The sequence below is a fragment of the Neomonachus schauinslandi genome, chromosome 11 (assembly GCF_002201575.2).
Source record: "Neomonachus schauinslandi chromosome 11, ASM220157v2, whole genome shotgun sequence".
NCBI lineage: Eukaryota > Metazoa > Chordata > Mammalia > Carnivora > Phocidae > Neomonachus > Neomonachus schauinslandi.
Window position 1 is genome coordinate 4,382,489 of NC_058413.1, and position 26,247 is coordinate 4,408,735.

The following is a 26,247-nucleotide window of genomic DNA, read 5'->3' on the forward strand; positions in this document are numbered from 1 at the left end:
GAGCCCCAGGACACTCCAGGAAAGGGACAGGGAGCAGGAAGGGGGAAGCGCGTTCACTGTAGACACATAACCACACCACGGGCGGTGTGCATAAATCTTTATTTTACTCTTTAATTTATAGCCCACTTAAACAAACAAAACTCTGAGACTAAACTGTGACATCGCCTGAGGTTCTCCCCAGTACAGCAGCCAGCAGAGAACGCTGGAGAACACCTGTGGGAGGGCTCGGCTTTGTGTCGGCCGCGCCGCTGCCCTGCGACAGCTCTTTCCTGCGACCGCCACCCGCGAAGGGCTCCCTCGGGCCACGCGCCTCGGGGGCACCTCCAGACCGAGCGGGAGCAGCCTGAGCTGTGTCTGCCGCCCTGCACGACCAGGACGGGTCACCGCAGCCGGCAGGGAACAGGGCACAGACGGAAACCGGCCTCAGTGAAGTCAGCTGCGTGGGGACACACGGGAGAGGCACCCGGCGTTCTCAGACGCGTGATCTGACTTTTCAGGTGCTCTCCCTCCTCTGGTGGCCTGAAAGCTGGCTGGCCCCCAACGGTGGAATTTCCTTGTACGAAGCTTGAGGGGGCACTGGGCTGGGGCAGTCTGAGGGAGACCCTCACAGCAACACCCCCAAGGTTCAGATGTTGGGATTTCGGTTCTGACTGGGAAGGAAGAGACTGGGAAATGGTCCAGGGCAGAAGAGGGACGGGACCTGCCCGGACCGACCCACACCAAGCCCAGAGGGGGGGCCACGTGGCAATGACCGCATGCCCCAGGCACCCTCCTCCAAGAGCTGTCAGGTTAGAAGAGCTCATCTCCAGGGTCCAAAACCTCACCCTTCCTCCCACAGACACCGTGCCCCACCCGGCTCTGGTACAGGCAGGTGGGCCAGGCTGCACACCGTCACGGGGAGCAGCTACAAGAAAGCAGAAAGCAGCCCTGCTCGCCCTCACAGGTTTTTTTCAGACAGAAGCTCTGGAGCTGCGTGTGAAGAGCTCACCCGTCACTTCTCCTTCTCCTTCCGTTTACTCTTCCTCTGGCTGGTCAGCTCATCCAGCTTCTTACCCAGCCTCCTCTGGAGCTGGGCCCTCTTGGCTGGGTCCAGGGACCTGTCCTTGGTCCCACTGCCGGCGTAGAGGACTCCTTCCCGGCTGATTCTCTGCCGGGCATGGGCACGAGCCCTCTCCCCACAGCCATGGATCTGGGGGGACACAGCAGTCAGTGCCGAGCCAAACAGGGACAAAGGCCCTTCAATGCTGCCCATCGCAGAGCTCGGGGACCACAAAGCCCCAGCACGAGGTCTTGGAGGGGCTCCCTACTCCTCCTGCAGCCGGACCCGGTCCTCACCAGCAGGCTGCCGGGGTGGGGGGCACGAGGGCGCAACCACACCCCTGCCCTCAGCTCAGCCCGAACCGTCCTCTGCGCACATGGTGGTGCAGGGCCAGATCCCCACACCCTCCCTGACGGGGGGTGACGCGCACACACCCAGGGCCCCAGGCAGCGGCGTCTGAACATCAACACATTGGTGACGTGCCCTGCAGCCACGCTGCCCTTCCGTGAGCACGCGGCCCAAGTACAACCACTGTCCCCTCTGGGCCAAAAGCTGCGCTCCTCAATCTGCCCCCAACGCTAGGCCTGTGGTGGGAGCTCCGCAACGAGCCCGACCCGATGGAGTGCCCCCGTGTTTCCAGGAAGCTCTCACGTAACTCCTTCTGTTTTTGAAAGGACAGGAAGAAAGACGGAAGGAAACCTCCGAGCCTGCCCAGTGCCCAGCACTACAACCAGTGTGTGTCCCGGGTTCTGTCTAGAAAGCCCATGCTAACCCACTGCACAGACCAAGGCTGTTCCCTTGGGAACTGCCGGGTGGGGCCCAGTTTGGACCTCACTCATCGGCGCCCCCAGCCCTGTGCGCAGCTCACCGAGACCCCTGTGGTCGGCCACCCGCGCAGTGCCTGTCCTCCCCCCACGGGGTGTCCTCACCCTCGCCCCTCTGGGCGGCCCCAGGCCCACAGGCTGCCTGCCACAGCTCTCCCAGAGACAGCCAGGTGGCGCCAACCTCTCCACATGGCCCAGGATCCCACACCCAGTGTCCCCCACTCCGCCGCACCCAGGTCAGGGGGCGAGGGCTGAGGCACACTGCTCACTGCACGTGTGGGAAGAGCGGCTCGGGCTGGGGCCGAGTTCGTTTGCCCATGTCGCAAGGGGGCAGGTGACAGGGCTGGTGCTTGCGGCCCAGTCCCCGCCGCCCAGCTCTTGCCATTTCTGCAGAGCCTCGGCCCACAGCACATCTCTGAGCAGGGGGACTTGTGGCCCTGCCCGCAGCGAGCACCTCTCGTCAGACGGGACACGGTGCTGGTGCTCCCCACGGCACTTCCGGCCACATGGGGAACATGTGCTCCCAGGGGCCGGGAGCTGCTCCTGCAGCGGGAGCTGCCCAGGGTCTGGCACCTCCCTCCGCCCCGCACCAGGGACCCACAGGCTGCGCCAGTAACGCAAGCTGCTCGCCCAAACCTCGCACCTGACGACGTCTAAACGTCCTAGATAAACAGCTTTCCTGAACACCACACGCTTTGTCAACGGGCACGAATATAAACTGTGCACACACAGGCGTGTGTCAGGAGGGGAAAGTGTGTGCACGTGCGTAAGGGCGAGGGAGAGGAGCCCCTGCCCGGGAGGAGGCCCTCTCTAGGTTAAGAGGTGGCAAAGCTCCCTGTTGGCAAGCAGCTCCACCCGCTGACCCAGAGTGGGACGCCACCAGCGCCCCCGTGCAGCTCGTCCAGGATGGTGACACCCCAGGCACCACATGCCCTCCCCCACACCTGTCCCTCCCACCCTCCTCCGAGAGCCCCACTGCCACGTCCCATCGGCCCAAACCAGAAACCCAAGGGCCCCTCTGGGTCCTCCTTCCCCTTTCCATCACAACCCACAACCCGTTCAGGGCCCCCAAGTGCCGTTTATTCTGCACGTTTGTTGACTGTGTCTTCGGCTCCAGGCCCACGTTCAGGGCCCAAGCCCGCCGCTCCACGCTCTTCACGACCCACCCCAGGACCTCCCAGCCTCGCCCTGAGCCGTCCCTGTGCTGCAGGCAGGGCTCCGGCAACATGGTGGTGCCGAACCCTCAGGGCTCCCGCAGCCTCTGGAACCAGGGCTCGACTGCTCAGGGCGCAGGCTTCTCAGCCTCCACTCCACGCTGCCGCCTGCTCTGCTCCCAGCTGCACAAAGGCACCCCCTCCCTGGGGCCTTCACACATGCCCTCCCCAGCCCAGCCCCCACCCCCACCGCCAGCTCGGCACCAGGTCCTCCCTCACCACGGTCAGCACGTGGCACCAGATGTGGCCTCATACCCAGGTCCCACAGGTCCTCGCCCCCCTGGGGCAGAGATGAAGCCTGCTCTGGCCCCCAGCTCCCCATGCCTGGCCGAGGAGATTCCCAACCAAATGGGCTCAAGAAATGAACGAAAATGGGCACCCAGCCCATTTCAGACCGCAGGCCGGAGGCCCCACCTCCCACCTCCCCTAGGCTAATCACTGACGGACCCCAAAGACACTGAACAAAATCCTCTCTGCCCAGAATTCCCACCAACTTGGTTGCAACCTGGCAAGTGTGACGTTTTACTTTCTCACACCTGGATGCCTTCAAAACAAAGCAGGGGTCTGTGTCTGTCCGGAAATGCCCAGTGCTCGCGGCCAGGCACCGTTGGTGTGCGGAGCACATCTGCCCAGAGCCCTGCAGACACCGCCCCCCCCACCGCCGTCTGAACCCCGGGAGGGGCCGCCATACCTCGGGCAGGTGGTGGCTGAGGCAGAAGCGGCGGCCACAGTGCAGACAAAGCTGGCCCACAGTCACGACGCTGGCCGTGCACTTAGCGAGGCCGCACGTGTTATCAGCCTTGATGGCGGCCGCGACCAGGGCCTCGAAGTCCTCCTCACCGGGCAAATCTATAGCCACGTGTCCTAGCGGAAGAAAAGGGCCACTCAAACAGGGAAGAACACAGATGCCGGACTCACGGCTGCCCCACCGAGCTGCCGCGCCCAGCTTCCCGATTTCAGTTCACAGTCAACAGGCAGATGACCCTCAGTCATGCTCGGTGTCTGTCCAGCCTAGAGCGGCCCTCCTTCAGCGAGCTAATAACCGGTCCCTGCTGGGAGGTGTGGGCCGCATGCGGACCTCCTAGAAGGGGCTGGCGGTGCACGGAAAGTGCCCCTGAAGAGCCCATCCTCTTCCATCAACAGAACATCTAAACACGACGATGTTCCTTACGACGTTAACCATACTGGGGAAACGACAGCGTATTCGCAGATCACAATGTTAGGGAACCTCAGCGCTCCTGACCAGGTACATAGAAATCTTTTGAAGTTATCAGAAAATGCTCACAAGCGGAAGAAAAACACAAGATCACGTATAACTGCAGTTCTGTGAAACACACACGTGTACCCCAAACACCTGTGCGTGGACGTGCGGGGAACACCGTGAAGGCATCCGCCAGGCGGCTGTCGCCAATGACCTGGGGCACGGACACAGACGAGACGTGCCGGCGTGCGTTTTCCCTGAGTTAATTCTTCATACTCGGCATGCCGCAGTGCCAGGCACCCGGGCCAGGATGGTCGGCCGTGGCGGGGACCCAGGGGCAACCGTGAGCTCAGCCCCACTGGCCTGCAGGCGCCTCCGTCGGCCACGGCCACGCCGGTCCCTCCATGCGGGTGCGACTCTGCCACGGTCCCCTGCAAATGGGGAGGTGCCCCTAGCCCGCCCCCCCGGACGGGCTGCAGAGCTGTTGGCTCTGCTGCATTCACATGGGCCCCAAGGCAGGGGAGGGACAGACGTGCTGAGGCCCAGGAGCGGTACCAGGAGGCTCGGACAAGGCCTGCCAAGGTGCTCGCTGCTCGCTGGCGTCTTCAGGAAACAGGACGCAGGGACCGGGCACACAGTGTTCAGGCCCCAACCCGGAAATGAGATCTCACAGAGTCCTGACCACTCTTCCCACAGGACCTGTGGTTCCCCCAACCCTCCTGAGTGGCAGGCAGCCCTTGACGCATCCAGTGGCACCCTTCCCTGAGGGGCCTCCAGCCATGGCCCCAGGGGCCTGCTCAGACTGGCTCTGCTTCTCAGGTGCGGGGACCTCGGCAGAGTCTGGGGACCAGCTGGACAGGTCATGTTCGGAGCCTGAGGGGCAAGATGAATTCTGAAGGTAGCTGCTTGAATAAACACTTCAAAACTGAGCGGTGCTACCATTGCCTAAACAGGGCGAAGTCTCCCCAGGACCCTCTGTCCTCAAGTGAACACAGCACACACCCCCAGAAGGCAGGCCAGGTCCTCCCGTCAGTGTCCCAGCACCTGCCCTTCACGGTACTAACCTCCTCTCGGTGTGGTTTAGAAAGGCACGTGACATTTCTTCCCTCTGCCTCTACAGCCGCCCTGGAGAGCAGGGGTGATCTTACTCCCCAGCACAAAGCTGGGCACGTGGGAGCTACTCACTAAACCCCACATAATGAATCAGCTACAGCCTCAGGGCCCTGAAGCTGCTTTCTAAGACCAGGAGTCATGCCCGCGCAGCTTTGCTCACAGGAACTCAACAAGAGAAAGAGGACGCGCCTGGCTGTGCGGTCCTCCTCGGAGAGCAACAAGAGCTGGAGTAAGAGGTTACCCAGAGGCCTCCAGAAAACCCAGGTCTTCAAGCTCAGTGCCCGTGGATGCTCAATCACAGTGCGGGACGGGGGGCAGAGCAGAGAGCCTCACGGAGCACGCAAGCGCGCAGCCGCCGCCGTGCAGGACGGGAGCCGGGACGCGGGCCAGCCAACCTGCGAGCCCACTCGGGTCCCAGCGGAACACGGATGAAGCCCAGCACGGAGGTCTGCGATTGCCCGTGGGCTCCTGTCCACCATCCTCGTCTCCTCTTCCAGGCTCTTCCCCTGCAGTAAGTGCACCCCAAGGGCCTTCTACCTGCCAGGCCCTGCCTGAGGACCTGGGGACACCAAGGTCACCGTGACCAATCACTGCCCTCAAGGAGCTCACACCCAACCAAGGCGCAAGATGCAGAATCAGGGCAGTAGCACCAAGAAGTCCTGAACCTTTTTGAGGGTGACAAGCAGGCTTCAAGTGGGGCAAACACCCCAGTTAAGGGGACACCAGGCCTGTATTCCCATTAGATGAACCCACTTACCTTTTGCTTCTTTCTTCTTCTTCTTCTCTGCTAACGTGCGCGGCCCGGAGCACGAGGCCTGCTGCCCCTCCTTGGCCGGCCCCTCCTTGGCTGGCCGCTCCCGCCTGCTCTTCTCCCTCTGCAGCCTTTCCAGGTGCAGGGCCTTCAGATTCAGGGGGTCCTGACTGCTCTGCTCCCCAAGAGGGGGCTTGCTCTGTGTGGGGCTGGGGGCCGTGGGCCCGACAGGGGCTTGGCTGCCGGCCCCTGCTGGACGCTGTAGGGCTGGCGGGGCGGGCGGGGCTCTCTTGCTTACGGTGATGAACCTCTTCTTCCCTTCCCCAGTGCTGTCATGCCTCAGCCCATGCTCTTCGGCTATCTGGTGGATCCACATCCTGTCGTGGGAGTTCAGGGAAGCAGGAAACTCCAACTGGGTTTTCTCACTCGCCACAAACTCGGCGATCTTGGCCCTGAAGTGTTCTGCACGGTCTCCGCTCCCCGCTCCCTCTGGGCTGCCTCCGTTGAGCCTGGGCTGAGAAGGGACCTCAGAGCCCGAGGGCTGCCCACCCGGCCTCCTCCGCTCCAGCCCCTCAGCTGCTCTGGCCTCCTGGGCCCTCTCCCGCGGCCGGCCCCCAGGAGGCTTCCTGGCCAACGCCGCAGAGCCATGGGGCTTCGCGCCAGCTCGGCTGTGGCCCTGGGAACTCTTGTGGGAGTAGTTTTCAGGGATGATGTCGTCAAGATACTCAAAGGCCGTGCGCACTGCCCCGTGCTCCGCGAAGTGATCCACCAGGGTCTTCAAGAAGGTGTGCCTGCTAACGGTGTGAGAATCGCACACGACCGCCACGTGGCGCCGCGCGCGGGTGACGGCAACATTGATCCGCCGGTCCTCGGCAAGGAAGCCCACTTCGCCTAGGAACGAGCCGGGGTGAGTGGCAGAGCGGACCCAAGACGGAGGAACGGAAGACGGACTCTTGCACCCGAGCAGTGAGGATCACCAAGGGGATCACCCAACAGCCCTCCCCACCGGCCACCAGCCACCCCCACACCGCCGCCCGCGCAGGCGTCCTACAGTCCGCCCAGGGCCTCCCAATCTGCCTCCACCACACGTGGCCTGCAGGTGGCAGCTACCAAAGCACCGCTCATCTCCAAGTACGACCTCCTCCCTCAGGCCAGCCCAGAGAGTGACCGCAGCCGGCAGCGGGGAAAGCGTGAGGGACGCTGCAGCACCTCAGCTCCCTGCCACCCCCTCCCCACGCTCTCATCTGTCCTCAGCCTCCCACTGAAGGCGCCTTACGAAGCCCAGACAAGCTGCTTCTGGGTACACCACCCAAAGGAACGGCCACACACCGGAGCAGTATAAAAGCCAGGCCCTGAGGCTAACTGCACCTTGAGGCCCAAAACCAAGCTCTGTGCTTCAGGGGCCTCCCCAGCCTGGGCAGGGCGTCCAGGCGGTCCCCGAGGGCACACCCGCATCCCCGTGCTGTCAGCCTCTCGCTCTGTCCCCTCTGCCGGGAGCACCGGGCCCCACCCCGCAGCAGCCCAGGGACCACCCCTGCCCCCTGCGGCACTGGCCCCGAGCGGGCTCCGTCAGGGCCCCACTGCCCCCCACTCCCTGCCCGCTCTCTCGCCTGCCTCCGGCCCGACGGCGAGCTCACAGAGGCCGCACTCGCACCACCCGGCACAGCCCCTAGCAGAACCGCAGTCTGCCCTCTGTGCCGCCCCAGAGGACTCTGCTGAGCCCCACATACCTTTCCTATTGGATCTGACGAAGGACAAGACCACAGCCTCCTTCTCTCGGCCTTGGAAGCCATCAACGGACTTAATTTCAAGCTCGGGGTGCCTGTGGGCAAGGCTCTGCCTGAGCAGGTCCACCTGGAACACCAAGTAAGGCCGGTCCTCAGCTCAGCTCAGGCCAGGGCAGCCTCGACACTCTGCCCTTGGGACTCAGCAGAGGGCCTCACACCGCAGAACAGCCACGACCACCGCCTGACAGCTCAGTGAACACACAAAGCAGCACCTCAACAGGTCAGACGTGGCCCCACAGCCCAGCACTGACATCATGTCGTTTCTTCTGGCTCGTGACAAGCCACCTGCCTCGGGCGCCCCTTTGGGTGATGGCTGTGAACCAGGAAGGGGTGGCAGCCGATCCACAGACCTCATGATACTTTGCTGCAGCGGCGTTTTCCCACCAAGAAAGACAGGCTTTACCGATAAGCACGTAGGCACCGAGAGAAAAAATGCGAGAAACCCCGAAAAGAAAGGAGCAGGTGATGGTTGCTCCCGCTGGCCCAGCCTCCACCCCTCCTCCAGGCAACAGGCAGCACCCCGATCTTCCTTCAAGAAACTGCCCATCCCACGCTCAGCACAGGAAGCAGAGCCGGCCCTCCTGCCCAGACATGGGCAGGGACCCTCCTCTGGCCACAGCAACCAGCTCAGAGATGGGGACTTGAGCCAGACTCATAAGACCAAAGCTGAGACCCTGTGGGAGATGCCGTGAAGGGGCCAGCGGTCCCCGGGGCAGCCCTGTAAGGATGGCGCCAGCCCAAAACAGCCAGGGCCACTTGGCAGCTGTCCAGAAAACGAAGCCAACCGGGAAGCCAACTGACATCAGGATGGGGCAGGGGTGTGGCACAGCAAATACAAGGGACAGATGGACGCAGACACCTGCTGATGTCATGTGAGCCCCGGATCCAGCCGTGAGGTGGTCGATCCCACCTGGAGTTTACAGTCACAGAGACACTAAGTGACCCCCGTCCTTCGGCACTTGTGGGTGACTGCGCCCCGACACACCAAGTGGCCCCTCGCACCTGGAGGTTGTATGGCGTAATGATGGCGACATCACTCGCTTGGACGCCAGCGTCCACCAGGGCCTGGATGTGCAGACTGACGAGGCGCACTTCACCTGGAGGGCAGCAAGCAGGCTGAGAGTCCAGGTCACCCCGCGCTGGTCCCCGTCATTCATGCTAGCTCCTTCAGCCCTCCGCCCAATTCAACAAGCACATCTTACACTGCGCCTGGGGTAATGCCCTGAGCCGCAGGGTTGCAGATCTAGACAATGAAGACGCAGGCCACGCAGCTGAGCCTCAGTTTACCTCTGCAGTGCTGAGTGTGCGACCCAGCAGGCTGGTACCGTGGGTGAGCAAGGATCTCACCGAAGGCTGAGCAGGCAGAGCTGGGCCACCTCCTCCCCCCGAACCAGTGCTGCCCGCTGAGAAGGGCGCTGCGAGTGCTCCCGTCTGGCTCGAACCCCCCAGCTCATCGGGGACGGGCTCCCACCTCCCCTCTTCTCCCCCCTCACTCAGCTCCTCCAAGGTGGGCAACTGCAGACACTCTGGTTTCTACGAAGAGGAGCTCAGGGTCTGTGTAAGCCAGGAAGCTGGCCCCGTCCAAGCAAGCTCACCAGGGTTCCCCTTAGACTGGTCGTCCTCCTCTTCCAGTTCAAACAGCCCGCAGCCGGCCGTGTCCACAAGCAGCAGGGGGATGCTGGTCTCCTCCGTGGCAGCCACCCCTGGGAGGTCCCTGCACACAGAGAAAGACTGAACTCGTGAGGCCAGGGCAATAAAGCGGAGCTAAGGTCCTAACCACAGAACTCACGTCTCCCGTCACCCCCTTGGGCACGGGCTCTTCCCAGGGGAGAACGGGGCTGCTCCACTGGGAATACAAGGGGCGTGGAGAACATCAGACACTGGGCACCCCAAGTGCAAGAGCAAGGCCCCTCTCCCCTCCTAAAACCAGCCTCAGAGGTGACTTGGACTCTAAATGTCTCCTGAACATGGTTCGGGTGACCTGAGGGACCCAGGGCAGGCCAGGCAGGGCAGAACCGAGTCACTCACCGTAGGAGGTGCCCAGCCACGGAAGGGTGGGCCGTGAGCTGCCCGTGGTACAGGGCATCCGAGGCCCAGCGCATGATGGCCTCATGCATGCGGTACTGCACCCTCAGCATCCGCACCACACACGCGCCGCGTTCCTGCACCAGGCGCTCCAGCAGGCTCAGCGACAGCCCCGCCAGGGCAGCCCTGCGCCAAGACAGCAACCAGAAAGCGGAGCCTGAGCCCCCGAGTCCAGCATGAAACCAGGGGCCAGGAAAGTAGTGCTCAAGCCTCAGAACCCAACCCCCCACCAAGCTCTGACCTAAAATTAAGGGTGTGGTCACCCCAGAGAAGCCCGTGTCCTCATCCTGGAACCTGCGAACATGCGACCTGACCTGTGTGTGTGAAGTTAAGCTGGGACGATGCGATCACAGGGGTCCTTCTAAGAGGGAGGCAGGAGGGTCAGGGTCGGGGGAGAAGACATGACCAGACGAAGGATTGAAGACGCCGCCTGCTGGCTGACAGAAGGAGGTGGGGCCCAGGTGAAGGAGTGAGGCACCTCTAGAAGCTGCAAAAGGCTAAGAAATGAACCCTACCCCAGAGCTTCCCTGCCAACACCCTGACTTTAACCCACAGAGACAGAGTTTGGACTTCCGACTTCCAAAACCGCAGACAATTAATCTATGCTGTTTAAGTTTGTTCCAGGAGCAACAGCAAACCATCACAGACAAATTACTTAAACTCCAACATACTTCAGCCGCAAGTAACCCACTGCTAATCGTAACTGCAGCTAACGTTCGCTCAGTCTTCACACCTTACCCCTACTGACTCGCTGGATCCTCACAGAGCCTTAGGAGGTCGTGTTGTGCTTCCCACTTCCCCAGGGGGAGAGTCAGACACAGAGGGGGGCGTGACCAGCCCCAGGCCACCCAGCCAGTGAGCTGTGGAGCCTGGAGCTCCTCTTCCCCAGGGAGGCACACCACCTCCCGCCGAGTCGGTGACACTAAAACCGAGGGAAAGTTCCTAATCGTACTTCAGGGGCCCTCGCTCTGTGAGCTCGTAAGACCTCATGGTCAACCTCTTCCAATACGGACACCTACCGAAAACAACTCACACCAAAGACACGAGCGAAGCAGCTGCAGGCCCCAGTCCCAACTGAGCGTGGAGAGCTAGCCCTCCTAGCCAGCACGCGTCCCCCAGCAGGGGAGGGGGCGTCCCTGCCCCGAGGGCACAGATCCAAAAGCTCTCCACACAGAGGTCTGTGGAGGACAAAGCTCTCTTTCAAGGGCCCCTGGCACCCCGGAACAAGTCGCTGAATAGCACCCACAGAGCTCCTGTCCGGAGGCGTGGATGCACGCCGACTCCCACCCTGGGGAGCAGTTCTCCCAAACGTAGCCCCCCATTTCCACCTGGACTGCACCCGCTCTGAGGAACCAGATTCTCTGAGGGATCCTGACCTAATGCCCCTCCGCCTGGGGGCCCCACTCCACTCTGGCGGGGTTCCACCCGACAAGCGCTGGCGTGTCTCCACTTCCGGCCGTCAGAGAACACCAAGGGAGCGTTCCGAGGTCCACTGGGACCTGTCCACACTCACAGCCAAGGAGAGGACCGTCTCAGGCGGCAGCGGAACGAGAAGACAGCCACCTGCCCGGGAAGGCCTGCCCTGCCTCAGGGATGGTGGGCGGCCCCAGGCGGACGGACACAAGGCCAGCCCTGGCCCCGGCTGCATGTGACTTACATCCTAGTTGAGACGGCCAGGGAACAGACAGACTGACACCTGACACGCACCACTGCGCGGGAGGGGGAGGGATGCGTGCTCGGAAATACTGAGAAGCGCCGAGACAGGGTGGTCACGGGGGGCCATGAAGGGGGCTCACCTGAGAGAGTACTGAATAGAGGACGGCAAGGCCACCCCGTGTCCAGAAGGAGCTGTCCGGACAGGGACAGTAAGGGCAGAGGAGGCCAGTGTGGCCAGAGCAGCGGATGAGGGGAGCAGCAGGAATGAGGTGAGGAGGGGGCTGGGGGCGGCCGCGCTCGCTCACAACACTAGGGACCGCCACTCCATCTACAGCACGTAGGATCGGAGCCTATGGGGTCGCTCCTTGTGGCCTAGGTGGCAGGATGTGCCTAGAGGTCAGGACTCTAAAGACTCCACGCCAGGCCAGAAGCTGATCGACCCAGAGGCCAGTCGGCCCGCCCGCAGAAGCAACTGTCTCTCGGACCCCACCCAGCGGGAATGGGCACATCAACCTGCTGGCCTCGCCAGGGAAACTCCATTCAACTGGCCCAGACTGGGCACGGTGCCAGGTGCTGAGACTACCGAGATGTGCATGGCGGCTACAACCCCCGAGCTCGGGCACATGCGGCCTGACCCGCCTGACACCTAAACCAGCACGTGCAATAAAACGGGCAGGAAACGCGCAGAGGAGGGCACGTCAGGGCTTCTTGGCTGCCACGCCCCAGGTCGGACTGAAGGGGTGGCGGGAGAGGGAGGAGAAGGGCACCGCGGGCAGAGCTCTTACTTGTGGGAGACCGTGGTGGGGGGCAGCTGCTTGTGATCTCCAGCCAGGATGCACTTCCTGGCCTTCAGCAGGGGGATCCAGCAGCTGGCTTCCAGGGCCTGGGCGCACTCGTCGATGACCACCACGTCGAAGTGGCCATCGGGCAGCAGCTTCAGAGGGCCGTCGGAAGAAGCACCTGGTGAAATCGGAACCGTAAGCCTTCACGGAAGGTGCTAGCCACGTCCTAGAAGCTGCAACCACACCGAAAGAGACACCAACAGGCCAGTCGGTTCAGAATCCAGTCTGGCATTAAGACTGTGTAAGAAGTATGCATCTTGGAATAAACACTCAGGAAGAACATTAAAAACCTCTTGTTCCAGCCCATCTGTGTTTCAGTGTAGGGCAGTGTGCTCCTAGGCAAGGGCCACCCCAACATCCCGATCACCAGAATCAATCACCCCTTGGGGCTGGGACCAAGGCCTTGGAAGGGTATCTGATTTCTAAGTATTATTTCCGTACCACCTTCTGAATCTAGAGCTTAATTAATTACCCCGTAAGATGTTCTCTTGGACACACACAACAATTAACCGAGCACCCATCTGGGGAGGAGGGGAAGAGCCCCCGTGTACTTGACAACACAAAACCACGGCCCCAGCTCCTTCTTGGGACAGCCGTGCCATGGCAAAAGCTCACGTGTGAGCAAGACCCGGGCCCCACGCCAACCCTCATAACCAGCAGTGGGCCCGGGCAAGCCACCCACCCTGAGCCTGTTCCTCATCTACAAACGTGGGCACCACCTGAACCTCACAGGGCCGTTACGATGACCAAATCCTAATACGGTACATATGTACTAACACAGACAAAGTACGAAGGTGACTGCCACAGGAAGGGAGGTTTTAACATCAAGACTCAGACCTGTGTCTTGATGAACCCCCTGAGGGATGGGGTTTGCAAGGATGGCTGGAGAAGCTGCTGGAGGAGGCAGAACTTGGTGGGTTCAGAGTATGGATGCAACCTCACGGTATAAAGAGAGGCACGTCCAGGAGACCCATTCTAGCTCCCCATCCAACAGGACAGGAGGACTCAAGAGGCCACAAGCTGACCTTGCCGAGTTGGGGGGGAGGCTGCATTGTGATTTCCAGCAAGCACCACATTTAAAGATTTGATCAGGTGGAGAAGGACCTCTGGAAACCCTCTCCCTCCACGAGAGCAACAAGAACACCGGCAGCATTGTCGGAATAAACTTTCTCAGAACTCTAGTAATTAGCTAAAGGCTTGTAGCAACCCAGGGAGTGTTTGTTTTAAAAGACGTGGCTCTTGGGGAGCCTGGGTGGCTGAGTCGGTTAAGCGTCGGAGCGGTTAAGCTCCGGTCATGATCTCAGAGTCCTGGGATCAAGTCCCACATCAGCCTCTCCACTCAGCAAGGGAGTCTGCTTCTCCCTCTCCTTCTGTGCTCTCTCGCTCTCAAATAAATAAAATCTTATAATAATTTTAAAAAACCAACAACAAAAAAAAGGGGGCTCAATCTGGGCCAGAACACAGAGCTCTGCAGTGTTCCTACAGGAAAGGCCCTGCCTGCGGCCCCGGTTCTGTGGGAGCCTTGAAACCAACGGCCGGCAATCATGGGAAAAACCCGCAGCGAGGAGGCAGAACTCCCTTGAAGCCCCATTCCCAGAGAAATGCCATGACTGGGGCTGTCTGCCAGCTCCCCAGAAGATCCCACTCTCAGGACTGTATTTCTCCTGACTTGGAGCTCACCTGATGCAGACAGCCCTTCCCTCAGGCGTTTGCCCAAAACCATCAGAGTCTCTGAAGCAACTCGTTAACAGCTGGAGCGAGCAATAGGTAACCTGCAAGCTTCCAAGGAAGAGTCGGGGAGCGAGATGTCCATGGGGGCTTGGGAAAGCTCCAGCCTGTCCCCGGGGACCCAGTGGGCCACACACACTTGTCAGGCTGTGTGCATGCACGTGCAAGACTCGAGGAGGCCGCAAGCGCTCACGGACGGCTCACCCCTGGCTCCGCAACAACAGGAAGTGAGGCCTGGGAGTTGTAAAAAGTGCGCCCCAACACACACACAGAGCCCCCTCGGCCAAGCCCGGCAGATGTGCTGCTTCCGGAGCAGGAGGCACTCTGTGGGATCCTTCCTGCCCCCTAAGCTGGCAGGCTTCAGAGGCCGCCCGGGGCGAAGATACAGGCCTTTCGGAATCAGCTCAGCAAAGTCACTGAACAACAGAACAGTAACAGCAAGCTCCGGGGAGGGAGGAGAACCCAATTTCCAAATCCCTGATACAGGAATGAAACCAGTGATGTTGTTACACATGCCACAGATAGTTTTTACAGTCAGGGGAGGATATGAACAACTTTAGACCTGTGCGTGCAATCAGTTAGATTAAATGAACAAATTCCTTGAAGACAGCAGCTCACTCAAGAAGAGGAAACCTGGACATCCCTGTATTAGGTATCAGTGAAACAAACGGAGTTTGTTGTTGAAAACCTCCTCACAAGGAAAACTCCCTGGTGGATCCTACCCACTGTTGCCGGACGACTCTACACAACCCCCCCGCCCCGCCCCCCCCAGCAAACGGCGGAAGGGAGAGCACCTCCCGGCCCCTCTGGGGGACCACAGCGGGCACAGACCCGCTCCCCTCACCTGTGTTTGTCGCCAGCACCACGGCTGCTGACAGGAGGCTCTCCAGCATCGCAGCCTCTTCCCTCTCCTTCAGCTCCTTCCTCAACAGCTTGATTTCACTCCAAACACTACTCTTCTCTCTCTTATCCTGGGTCTGCCTGTTCTTCGCCTGTGAAGAAAAGCCAAGAACACATAAATACGTGCACACAACTCTGCAGGAACTTAGCTCTTTCGTGCTCTTGCAGTGCTTCTGTTTATGACCAGCTGGTCCACTTCACGAAGTCTCTCGAGAGGCACTAATGTGTCCAAAACCTGTCTCGAAGGAGCAACAGATCCACACAGGTAAGCAAGCTCCTGGCACCCCCTGCGGCCTTCCAGCGAGCATCACCCGCGCAGGGAGAGGCAGGGGGGCAGAGTCAGGCCCTCGACACGTGCGGCGGATTGAACTGTAACTCAGACGAAACCAGAAATTGGACCCCACCCTATCCTGCATAGTCACCGCACGTGCTCTGGGCAAGAAGCAACACCTGCCATCCCAGGATTTGGGTTCTAGCTGCTTCCAGGTGAGAGGCTACACTTCAGCTGTTAGTCCACACTTGACAAGAGAATAACAAATTTTCTTCAACCTATAAAATGCTTACCTAAGGCCTTTCTGTAATACTAAAAAAGACACCCTTCCTGGGGCGCCTGGGTGGCTCAGTCAAGCGTCTGCCTTCGGCTCAGGTCATGATCCCAGGGTCCTGGGATCGAGCCCTGCATCGGGCTCCCTGCTCGGCGGGAAGCCTGCTTCTCCCTCTCCCACTCCCCCTGCTTGTATTCCCTCTCTCGCTGTGTCTCTCTGTCAAATAAATAAATAAAGTTAAAAAAAAAAGACACCCTTCCTAACTGTGATTTCTCCTTTGGAGGATGGAGTGTGGCAGGGTTGACCGGAAGGGTCTTCCTGCGCCTCCCTTATGGAGAAGAAGACCCTGAAAAGCACTGAGTCAACGGAAACAAGAAGTGGAGTCATCTACACTTGCGGTGGAGGGAACACCATCCGTGCGCACTTCTACACCCCCTCTACCCTCGAATGACATGCCTCATCCTGTCCTCACCTCTGCTGGGCCCACACTGGCATCTGGAGTGCCACCCCACTACTCCACGCCCATAGGAAGGCTGACTCGCGGCCCCCGCCCTGTGGGGCCAGGACACCGAGGGGCACCACCATGAGGCCGTGAGGCCAGCTGACAGCGAGCAAATGGGGAGTGTCAATCAGAGAACCACCGAGCTCCAAAGTACCAAACTGCAAGATAAAATACCTCTCCAATCTCCAAGTAACCCATCACCGCTGCCTCTCTCCCACAGGGGGGTGTAAAACGGACCAAAAATTGGGACGAGTTTTTGAATTTTTATTTTCTTGCCAACATTACCTAGCCAACATGACCAGATCTAGGGGACACTTAGAGAGATGTCTTCTTTAAGATGATCCCTCACCTACTCACGAAACTACTTTGAAAACAGTCGAGTCCCTATTACATGCTGAGTACAAGTTCCTATCAAAAGTAGACAGTCTTTTTTTTCTTAATAAAACTGGGAGAGACCTTTTTTTAATGGGCAGTCCTGATATCTGAAATTCTTTATTTTTTTTTTAAGTAGGCTCCATGCCCAGTGTGGAGCCCAACGTGGGGCTTAAACCCACAACCCTGAGATCAAAACCTGAGCTGATCAAGAGTCAGATGCTTAACAGACTAAGCCTCCCCGATGCTTGAAATTCTTAAAAGAACTGGCAGAGATGAAAGAAAACCGAGAGGAACACAGACAGAAGTGACTCCAAGGAAAGACTGCGGATCAGAAACCACGCAGAGTGGTCGCTGGTAGGAGCTACGTACAAAGGCCTGATCGATGTCCTTCCTGATGTCCGCGACAATCTGGGCGCTGTCACTCCGCGCTAACACCGCGTCGAGGGAGTGCTGCTGAATGGACTCCAGCAGGCGGGCAGGGTGCCCGAGGCGCAGGACTCTCTGCTTACACCGAGCCAGACGCTCTACCAGATTGTCCACGGCCACGTTAGAGGGAGCACAGCACAGAACCTGCGGAAGCAAAGCTCACATTCGGTGACTTCTTTAGATAACCACTTCAGTTCACACTAAAACAAAGGGAAAACCTTGAGGATAAAGAAAAGAGGACAGAGTATGCACAAGTGGTCATGTCCAAGTGCAAACCTACAGCTGGAGGAAGGCTGGGCGCAGCCTAGAGGACGCACATTACCGCAGACTCTACAGGAGCTTGGGTCTTAAGAACTCCTAGTCACCAAAGCACCAAAAATGTTAAATAACTTGCAACTGGGGGAAAAAAGGACCCGAAGATTAAAGCGTGCCCTGAAATTATCAGGACTGGAGCATCCAGCTCATCACCAGTGAAATCACTTTATCACCTGACAAAGTGGAACAAGGGAAAATCTTTCTGATGGGCTCAATCTTGCTCCTAAAACTATTTTCTGTAGTGATTTCAATCAGGAGAGAAAAACCCGAAGCCCCACCATCAGAAGCAGGTGACAGCTGCAGGGGCAGTGGGGCGGAGAGCCCCCCGACACGAGCCTCAGAAGCAGGCTCCACGGCCGTCCCTCCCCACATCCTGAGGGCCTGAGCGGGAACAGGGCTGTGTTCTTTCTCGCTGTTTATGCAAAGAGAAGGCATCCAATCAAACCCCCAGATCTGCTTCCCGCCAGTGAGTCATCACTTAATCAAGTTTTCAAATGCCTACACCAAGTCACTCGTTTGCAGGAAACTACTGGACAGTTTCGTGGCCAAGCGACAGATCTCCCTTCAGCTCGAAGCAGCGGTTCTGCCCGCAGAGGAGTGGGAGGCTCGGAGCAAGAGCCCTGGAGAGCGAGTGTGCCTGAGTTCAAACCCTGGCCCTGCCACCCACTGCTCCTGACTGGGGCTGTGCCCTTAGCTCCGTGTCCTCTGGAAATGGGGGGCACTGGCAGCCCCCAGCACCCAGGGTTTCTGTGAGGATTACCTGAGTGATGCATGGAGAGCACTCAGAAGGATAACTGTTTCATAAAAAGCACCCGGTAAAATGCTGACCATTATTATTCTAATTCTTACTGTGATCTGACATTCAGAAACAAAGATTTTCCGAAATTCTTCCACATGCTCAGAATCCATGGTGACTCATGTTGACACAGATGAGAATAAAAGACCCTTTCTCAGCCATTAAAAATGTAAGTGAACAGTAACATACAACACTCCGTGTCTCAGAAGATCGGTCACCTGTGGCCAGCATACGGGCAGGAGTGTTCCTGACCAGGCTGAGACCCAGCCGAGCGCCTGCGAGCCCGGCACGGGGAGCTCATGCGTGGTGACGGGGCCCACCTTTAAGCCCTGCCTCACAGCCTGCAGAATGATCTCGACCACGGTGGTCGTCTTCCCAGTGCCAGGAGGCCCATGGATGATGGCAAGCTCTTTCTGCGACAGCGCGAAGGAGACCGCTTCCTTCTGGGAGGCATCCAGGGAAGTGTTACAGAACGGCGGCGGCTCTGCGGGAGAGGCGACAGGGTCAGGCTCCCGCTCGGTGCCCCCAGTGCTTCCTCCCAGCAGGGGGCACTGACCGAGGGAAGTGCCGCCCACGGGGCGCCGGGACCTCCCTGGGAGCCAGCCAGCTGATACAGAATCAACCTGCCTGGGCTTCCAGCGGTTCCTCCCGGGACAGGAAGTGGCAGAGTATGGGCCACAGGCCCAGTGCAGCTGGCTGCCTGTTCCGTGAGCCCGGTTTCCCCAGGACCCAGCCACGCCCACTCACGGATGCGCTCTGGCTGCTACAGCAGCCCACGAAGCCCAAAATATTCACGATCCATCTCCTTATTTAAAAAGTTTGCCAACTCATGCTCCACGATAACAGACCTTTCTCAAGTAAATGTTTCTCAGAATCTATTTATTTCTACTAGGGGCGCCTGGGTGGCTCAGTCGGTTAAGCGTCCGACTCTTGATTTCGGCTCAGGTCATGATCTCAGGGTCGTGAGATCGACGAGCCCGCTGTCGGGCTCCACACTCAGCGGGGAGTCTGCTTAGGGTTCTCTCTCCCCCGCCGCCCCTCCCCTCCACGTGCACTCATTCTTTCACTCTCTCAAAAAATAAAAAATAAAAATTAAGTTATTTATTTCTACCATGTTGCCCCTTTATAAGCGCCCATAAAATGACAAAAAGAAACGACAAAAAGGAATTAGGAGCAAATTTGGGAATCCTGTTTGTGAACACGGAATCTTCCATGATGAAGACCAGTTATCCGCCTCCTATGCTCTGTGCTCCGTGTCCAGCTCTGCAGGGCGCCTGTGTGAGGAGACGCCCGACCCGTGAGTGAGCAGAACGCCCAGGCACAGCGCCCTGAGCTGGCCTGGCCACTGACACAAAGCTGAAAAGCAGCAGCAGACCACCTGACCCAAAGCCCCAGCGCACCCCGCTCTCCGCACCGCATCCCTTTTCCTTAGCTACCCACCTAACCACAATTTACCGAGCTCCCTAAAACACAGTAAATAAATTTCTAATTCAGTGTCCGCATAGTAGCCTCTCGATAAATATTTGGCAGAATAAAACACTGAAGTGTGAGTGCGTGCAGAACCTGGAGGTACCACCCAGCAGCCCTGTGTTTAAAGCCAACACAACTCTGGGTGGTTGGCACAGGCCCGACATCACGTGGGCACAGGTAGCAGGAGAGACTGAAGGTTCACTGAGGCCGTGCTGGGAAAGTGGCAAAGTCAGACTGTGGAGGATTGGCAAATCATGGCAGCTGCTTGCGGAGACAACATGCTCCCCTCAAAATGGGTTCTTCAAGACCATAGAGGGATAGGAGAAAGCGCAAAGACAAGGAAGGGGTGCATGTGTGCACACGTAATGCCTGTATGTGAAAGACACGGTGTTCTACATGGAAAAGACTAGAATACACACAAATACTAGGGAGGCTAACTCCAGATGGCAGGTTCTCAAGTGCTCTGTTTCCCTTGCTAACGCTCTTCTTTATTTCCAAATATTCTACAATTAACACACATTATATTACTCTTCTCATCAGAAATAAGCGATCTTCAATTTGAAGGATGCCAAGAAACAATCAAATATGTTCAGAATTAGGACTTGAAAGTTTTTTTTTGTTTTGGGGTTTTTTTTTTTAGATTTTACTTATTTATTTGACAGAGAGAGAGAGAGACACAGCGAGACAGGGAACAGAAGCAGAGGGAGTGGGAGAGGGAGAAGCCCCCAGTGAGCAAGGACCCCCCCATGTGGGACTCGATCCCAGGACCCTGGGATCATGACCTGAGCTGAAGACAGTCACTTAACAGAATGAGCCACTCAGGTGTCCCAAATTAGGACTTTTCAAACAAACACAAAAACACTATTAGGCACATATTGTGCTCAGCCATCCTATTTCCACAGATCACTGAGCTAATACATCCTTACATCTTAAAAGAACATAGATACATTTGAGAGAACGTTGTAAAGTCAACAGAACGAGCTGCTTCCTTGCACTGAGTACGCGAGAGTCCAGTCCACATGAGTCACTCAAAGAAATTTATAAAAGACACGAAAAGAGATGCCTTCTAACTGCACGTCCTCGAACTCTCGCTCAAACACCCTAGGCCCTGCTGTTCTTGGTGTTTCCACAGTGACTTCAATCAGAAAAGAAAACACAAAGGTTCTTACGTATCTCACTTGCAGGACTAGGCGCTGATCCACCAAAGAGGACCTCTATGAGTGAGAACGCGGGGCCAGAATGGTACTTCTTTAGGGTGATCAGAGCCCTGCCAAGGGAGAAAACGAGAATCAGGAGTTTGGTGAAAACCAGACATTGATTCCCTGCCCAAACCCCTGCCCAGCGTGGCCACCTGCAGCCGCCGTCTCCCATGAGCAGCCCCCAGTGACTCCACACTCATTGCAACTGCTCTCTTCTGCCCAGCAGGACAAGCGATCGGGGTGAGTGAGTGGTGCTTGAGGAAGAAGAACAAGTGATTCCCACTCACACCCTTACTTTTTCAGTCGCTTGTAAGTGACATCATTGGCAAGTTTTAACAGTCTGTAGGCCTGCTCCCGGTCCAAGCTCAGCTGGAAGTCGTGGGACTCGTCAAAGGCCACCGTGACCAATCTCTGCGTGATCCGGGTCAGGATCCCCGTGGCCAGCTGACTCCCTTCGTCATACAAACCCACTATATCGCCTATAGAAACAAAGATTCAAGTTACACAAACACTGTGCAGACTTAAGCTGTGAAGTATTTTATATAATAAATTCCAGCATATCTCAAATATCCTATCTCTATTGCTCTCTTTAGGAATGAAACCAGTAGCGGTAAAAGTTTGTTAACCAACACCTAAATTAATATGAAAATTGACTTGAGATCAATGAACTGTTTAAGGCAAACATGCCAGTCAATAAAACATTTAAAGTGCCTACTCGCTCTGTGCCAGGCACTGCTCTAAGCAATGGTCTGATTAAAAACAAGACACAGACGTCTGCACCAAAGGTTTTAGGGAAAGACGAAGCCCAGGAGGAGATGGAGAGGGACAAGGGCATCATTTTAGAAACAGTGTATGGCAAAGCCTCCTCTGAGTGGTGACAGGTAAGCAAGACGGGCCCTGAACAAAGTGGGGGCCGCAAGCACATCTAGGAGAGAACATTCCAGGCAGAACGGGAACATGAGTGAAAGAGGGAGAGAGGTCATTTGCTGCCCACTCAGCACAGATCTCCCCACTTTCCATGGTAATTGTTGGGTGATCCACTCATCCACTAGGTGACCCTGACACCAGGGAAGGAGCACGCAACCTACACCTGAACCAGTCACTGCGTCCCACGTCCCCGGCCACAGTGACTGTTCAGGATGAACACGGGACCAAATCTGCCCCTGAGATGCAGTGAGACTTTTGCTTGGCACCTGGGAAAAGGCCCTCCGTCTGTCCAGCTGGACCAGAAACCTGAGGGCATGTCGGGGCCAGAACTGCTATCAGGTGTTGCCTGAGAAGGAAGCCAACCCAGAAGATGGCAAAGCCAGGAAATGGAGAGAAGTTAACTTCAAGCAACCTCCCATGAGCCCTGAAGCCAATCTTCTAGTATCACAATCAATGTAGTCCTTCTTGCCCAAGCCCATCTGGCTTGGCTTTTCTAAAAAAAAATTTTTTTTTTTTTAAAGATTTTATTTATTTATTCATGAGAGACAGAGAGAGAGAGAAAGAGAGGCAGAGGGAGAAGCAGGCTCCCAAAGAGCAGGGAGCCCGATGCGGGACTCGATCCCAGGACGCTGGGATCATGACCTGAGCCGAAGGCAGATGCTTAACCATCTGAGCCACCCAGGTGCCGCTAAAAAAAATTTTTTTAAGATTTTTGTTTATTTATTCGTCAGAGAGAGAGAGAGAGCACACAAGCAGGGGGAGGGGCAGGCAGAGGGAGAAGTGGGCTCCCTGCTCCGGGACTCAATCCCAGGACCCCAAGATCATGACCTGAGCCGAAGGCAGATGCTTAATCGACTAAGCCACCCAGGCACCCCTGGCTTAGCTTTTCATCATCTGGAACCGAAGACAGTTCTGACCAAAACAGACTCCACTCTGAGATAAAGCCAGAGCTACTCATGTATTTACACCCCCACTCTTCCGTGTTGGAAAGTATATGCCACAGTCAACCAGGCACCAGGCACGCTCTTAAAGCCTGGGCTGTTTTCCTCCAGGCGATGAGTTTCATCTGCACCTCGAACCTTTTCTCTGGCTCCTTCCCCAACTTTATAGAGACAAGCAGCAGACGGCAACAATGCTCCTGGGGCAGGGTCTGGTTCTGTGTGCAGGGCCTGCTGTGGGGCTGAGCACAGAGGACTCCATGCCTACTGGGACCTCCCCACCAGCGCCCTGCATAGAACTGACGTTCTAAGCTGAGCCTTAAAACTGCTCTGCAGAAGAAAAAGCAAGAAGCTCACCTCAATCTGATCAACAGTTGCAGCGACACATCAGATTTTCCACAGAAATGCCGCTTCCTCTGACTTCCTGTTTATGAACCCCTCATGAATCTCTGGGGTCACACTCCACGATGCTGGCTAACTGAATATACTACTGAATAGGTTTTTACTTTTGGTTTTCAAAACCAATGTCCACGGACATTCGACCCCAACAGCAAAGTGGAAAGATGCCACTCTAACGCCCCCAGCCCCCATCTACAGAGGGCGGGCAGCGATGAGCTCTAGCTCACTCCACAAGAACATGTGAGACCTGACTCCAACCCAGCGGCCCTTCATCCCCTCTGTCTCCAAATCCAGCCCAACAACTGTGGGTAAGAGTTTGGGAAATCAGAATAGGAAACCAAAACCCGTCACCACCAAAACAAGGCGGAAACTTTTCTAGAGCAAGTACAGCACAGCCATGCTGCTGTCTCCAGGTCTGAGGGCTACACCAGACACCCCAGTGTGTGGCTCGGCGGCCTCTTCTCTCCAGCAGGGCTGGCACGAGTGTACCCCGAGCGTGCTGGGCACGAGAAGCTGGGGGAAGACAGAACCATGCACACCGCACCACGGCAGTCCAAGGCAAATACGAGGACAGTCACATGTAGTTTTACCCTTTCTAGGAGCCGTGATAAAAAAAATTTAATGGACTCCTGGGTGGCTCAGTCGGTTAAGCATCTGCCTTCGGCTCAGATCATGATCCCAAGGTTCTGGGATCGGGCCGTGTTGGGCTCCCTGCTCAGCGGAGAGCCTGCTTCTCCCTCTACCCTTCCCCCCTGCTCACGGTCTCTCTCTCTGTGTCAAATAAATAAAATCTTAAAAAGAAAAAATTTTTTTAAACAAACAAGTAAATTGATCTTAATAACAACATATTTTAACCCAATACATGACAGATACTATTTCAACATGTATCAGATTTCAAAAAAAATGACTCTGGAGATAGTCTAAATTTTTTTGTACTGGAGCTTCAGAATCTGGTGTGTCCTGCGCACAGGTCAAGAGCTCTGGGGCCACCTGTGGCTGGTGGCTGCCATGCTGAATACGCAGACCTAGGCTACCAGAAGGCCACATAAGTGGTGAATTTCTAATTAAGGGTTCTTCACTGCCACACTTTATTCTCCAACTAGCCATGTACAAGCCGGTCTTCACGAGAGTAAAAGTCACAGTTTGGAGACCAGCGGTATGCAACACATGCCGACGTCACAAACGCACAGACCCGAAGTAAAGCTGTTGCTGGGAAGCACCACGGCAGATGCACATCTCCTGGGCTCAAAGGTGACCAGCAGCCGCCCATACAGCCCAGTCCGCTGGCTAGACACCTGCAGCTTCAGCAAACACACGCCTCGGCTCTGCAGTTCTTTCGGAGAGATGTTTTCCTGCCAAGACCTGGAAGACACCCAACACTGAGTGTTCAATATTTACGCTTTACCAGCTTTTACTTCCACCCATACAAGACGAATGTAAAAGAGAAAGAAAAGCAGACAAAGATCTGTGCACGGGCACTAAATAAAACCCAAAAGGGCTCCACATCTGCCCTGGCATTCTGCTGCTCCCCCATCCCTCCTGCAGGTAGAGCTGGTCTCTTTACCAGCTCTACTCACACTCTGCGCCCTGGTTCTCCCGGGTCACTAAGTCCATCGATGCCCCCACCAACCGCTCGCCATCTGTACCCGCATGAATCCACTCTGCCTCTCATCCTCACCACCATAACCCTAGTTCAAGCCACACCCCTCATCGTCTGGACCAGACAGAGCTTCCTGCCTCCTAACTGCCTGACCTCGGGGGCTTGCCCTGAGCAGCTGCAAGCGGGAGCACCCACGAAATCCACCCTATCCACTCCCCTTTGAAACTTAATAAAGGAAAACCTCACTAAAGTGGAGTGGGGAGGCCAGAAGGGGGAGCTGCACCATCCCCTGTCAGTTACAGACCCTGACAGGACAGAATCCTCAATCAAGCAACAGGGAAAGATGCACATCGCATACCCTACAAGAAATCCACCACCCCTCCAACTCATCCAGTGAGCAACGGTCATCACCCTGAACTCCTGCCTTTCTGTAATGGACTTCCATTCAAAACAATCCCTCCCACGCCCTCCTTCTCCGTAAAATAAAGGTCCTCTCCTTCATTTGTTGCTCTAATCTAGAGTTTGTGCCACAGCCTTCTTGGCCGGAATTTCAATCTCTGCCATTATGAATAAACCCATCTTGCTAGTAAAATAACTGGCCATTTTATTTTTAAGGTTAACACCCACACCCCCACACCCCCCTGCACTTAACTGCTCAGAGAGCCATCCTCTGCACACAGAATACAACACAAGCTCACCCACAAGGCCCTCCTCAATCTGAGCGCTGCCTGCCTCTCCGTGGGTGCTCACTCTTCTCTGGGTACTGAGCTGAGCACCTGACAGCAGACCATCTCATGCTCACCCCAAACCTGTGAAGTGGGAAGTGGCCAGGTGGCTAAAGGTCAGAAATGTAACCTGCAAAGTCCCACAGCCATACCTGGAGCTGGGGTTCTACCCAGGTCGATATGACTGCAAAAGCCCTTAATCTTCTAATCAAAAGCCTCTCACACAAACCCATCCACATTTGCAGTGCAGTGAATCAGACTGCCTAGCCTCCAACCCGACTCCACCTGTGTCACCTTGGGCAAGTTACTGAACTGCTCAGTGTCACGGCCTTCTCACGCACAAAATCAGAGAAACGCTGAGGGTTAAAGAAACGAACATACAGAGAGAGCATCTACAGAACTCTCTAAGTGTTCGCGGTCACTGTTTCGGCTAAATGAATATTCATGTCCAGGGAGCAAGCAGGGCTCTCTCTAGTGCCCATCTCCCCACACCTCATCCAGGATGGCTCCTCCACCCACCTCATTCATTTTTGAGCTTGGCACCACCTGTCCCTGAAGCCAGCCTTAGCCTCGCACTCTCCAGGGGGAGCTGGTCTTCCTCCACACTTGCTCAGCCCTTTCTGAGAGCCCGCACTCCCGCGGACACACAAAGCGTGAGTGCACCTAGCTGAATGGCACCATTTACAAGGACCCAGGCCCACCCCCTGCCCAGACCCAGGCCCCTGCCCAGGTCCCCTGCCCAGGTCCCTGCCCAGGCCCTGCCCAGGTCCCTTGCCCAGGCCGACCCACCCTGCCCAGGCCCAGGCCCACCCCCCTGCCCTGATCCCCCCCGTCCACCTCTCTGCCCCCGCCCAGGTCCACTGCTGCCCAGGTCCCTTGCCCAGGCCCAC

The 26,247-nt window shown here is 57.1% G+C and overlaps 1 protein-coding gene across 1 annotated transcript in view; it reads right to left on the reverse strand.

Moving 5' to 3' along the window:
- Positions 1-26,247, reverse strand: part of IGHMBP2 (immunoglobulin mu DNA binding protein 2) — a 27,091-nt gene continuing 844 nt past the window's right edge. The window contains exons 2-15 of the mRNA XM_021685591.1: positions 24,225-24,394; positions 21,064-21,247; positions 20,739-20,836; positions 18,420-18,583; positions 16,932-17,132; positions 15,085-15,232; positions 12,456-12,630; positions 9,958-10,140; positions 9,525-9,643; positions 8,932-9,026; positions 7,873-7,996; positions 6,149-7,033; positions 3,769-3,941; positions 1-1,189 (exon numbers count right to left, since the gene is read on the reverse strand). Coding sequence (XP_021541266.1) covers positions 992-1,189; positions 3,769-3,941; positions 6,149-7,033; positions 7,873-7,996; positions 8,932-9,026; positions 9,525-9,643; positions 9,958-10,140; positions 12,456-12,630; positions 15,085-15,232; positions 16,932-17,132; positions 18,420-18,583; positions 20,739-20,836; positions 21,064-21,247; positions 24,225-24,394 — 2,917 coding nt within the window. The 3' untranslated portion in view covers positions 1-991. The remainder of the gene's footprint in view (positions 1,190-3,768; positions 3,942-6,148; positions 7,034-7,872; positions 7,997-8,931; positions 9,027-9,524; positions 9,644-9,957; positions 10,141-12,455; positions 12,631-15,084; positions 15,233-16,931; positions 17,133-18,419; positions 18,584-20,738; positions 20,837-21,063; positions 21,248-24,224; positions 24,395-26,247) is intronic.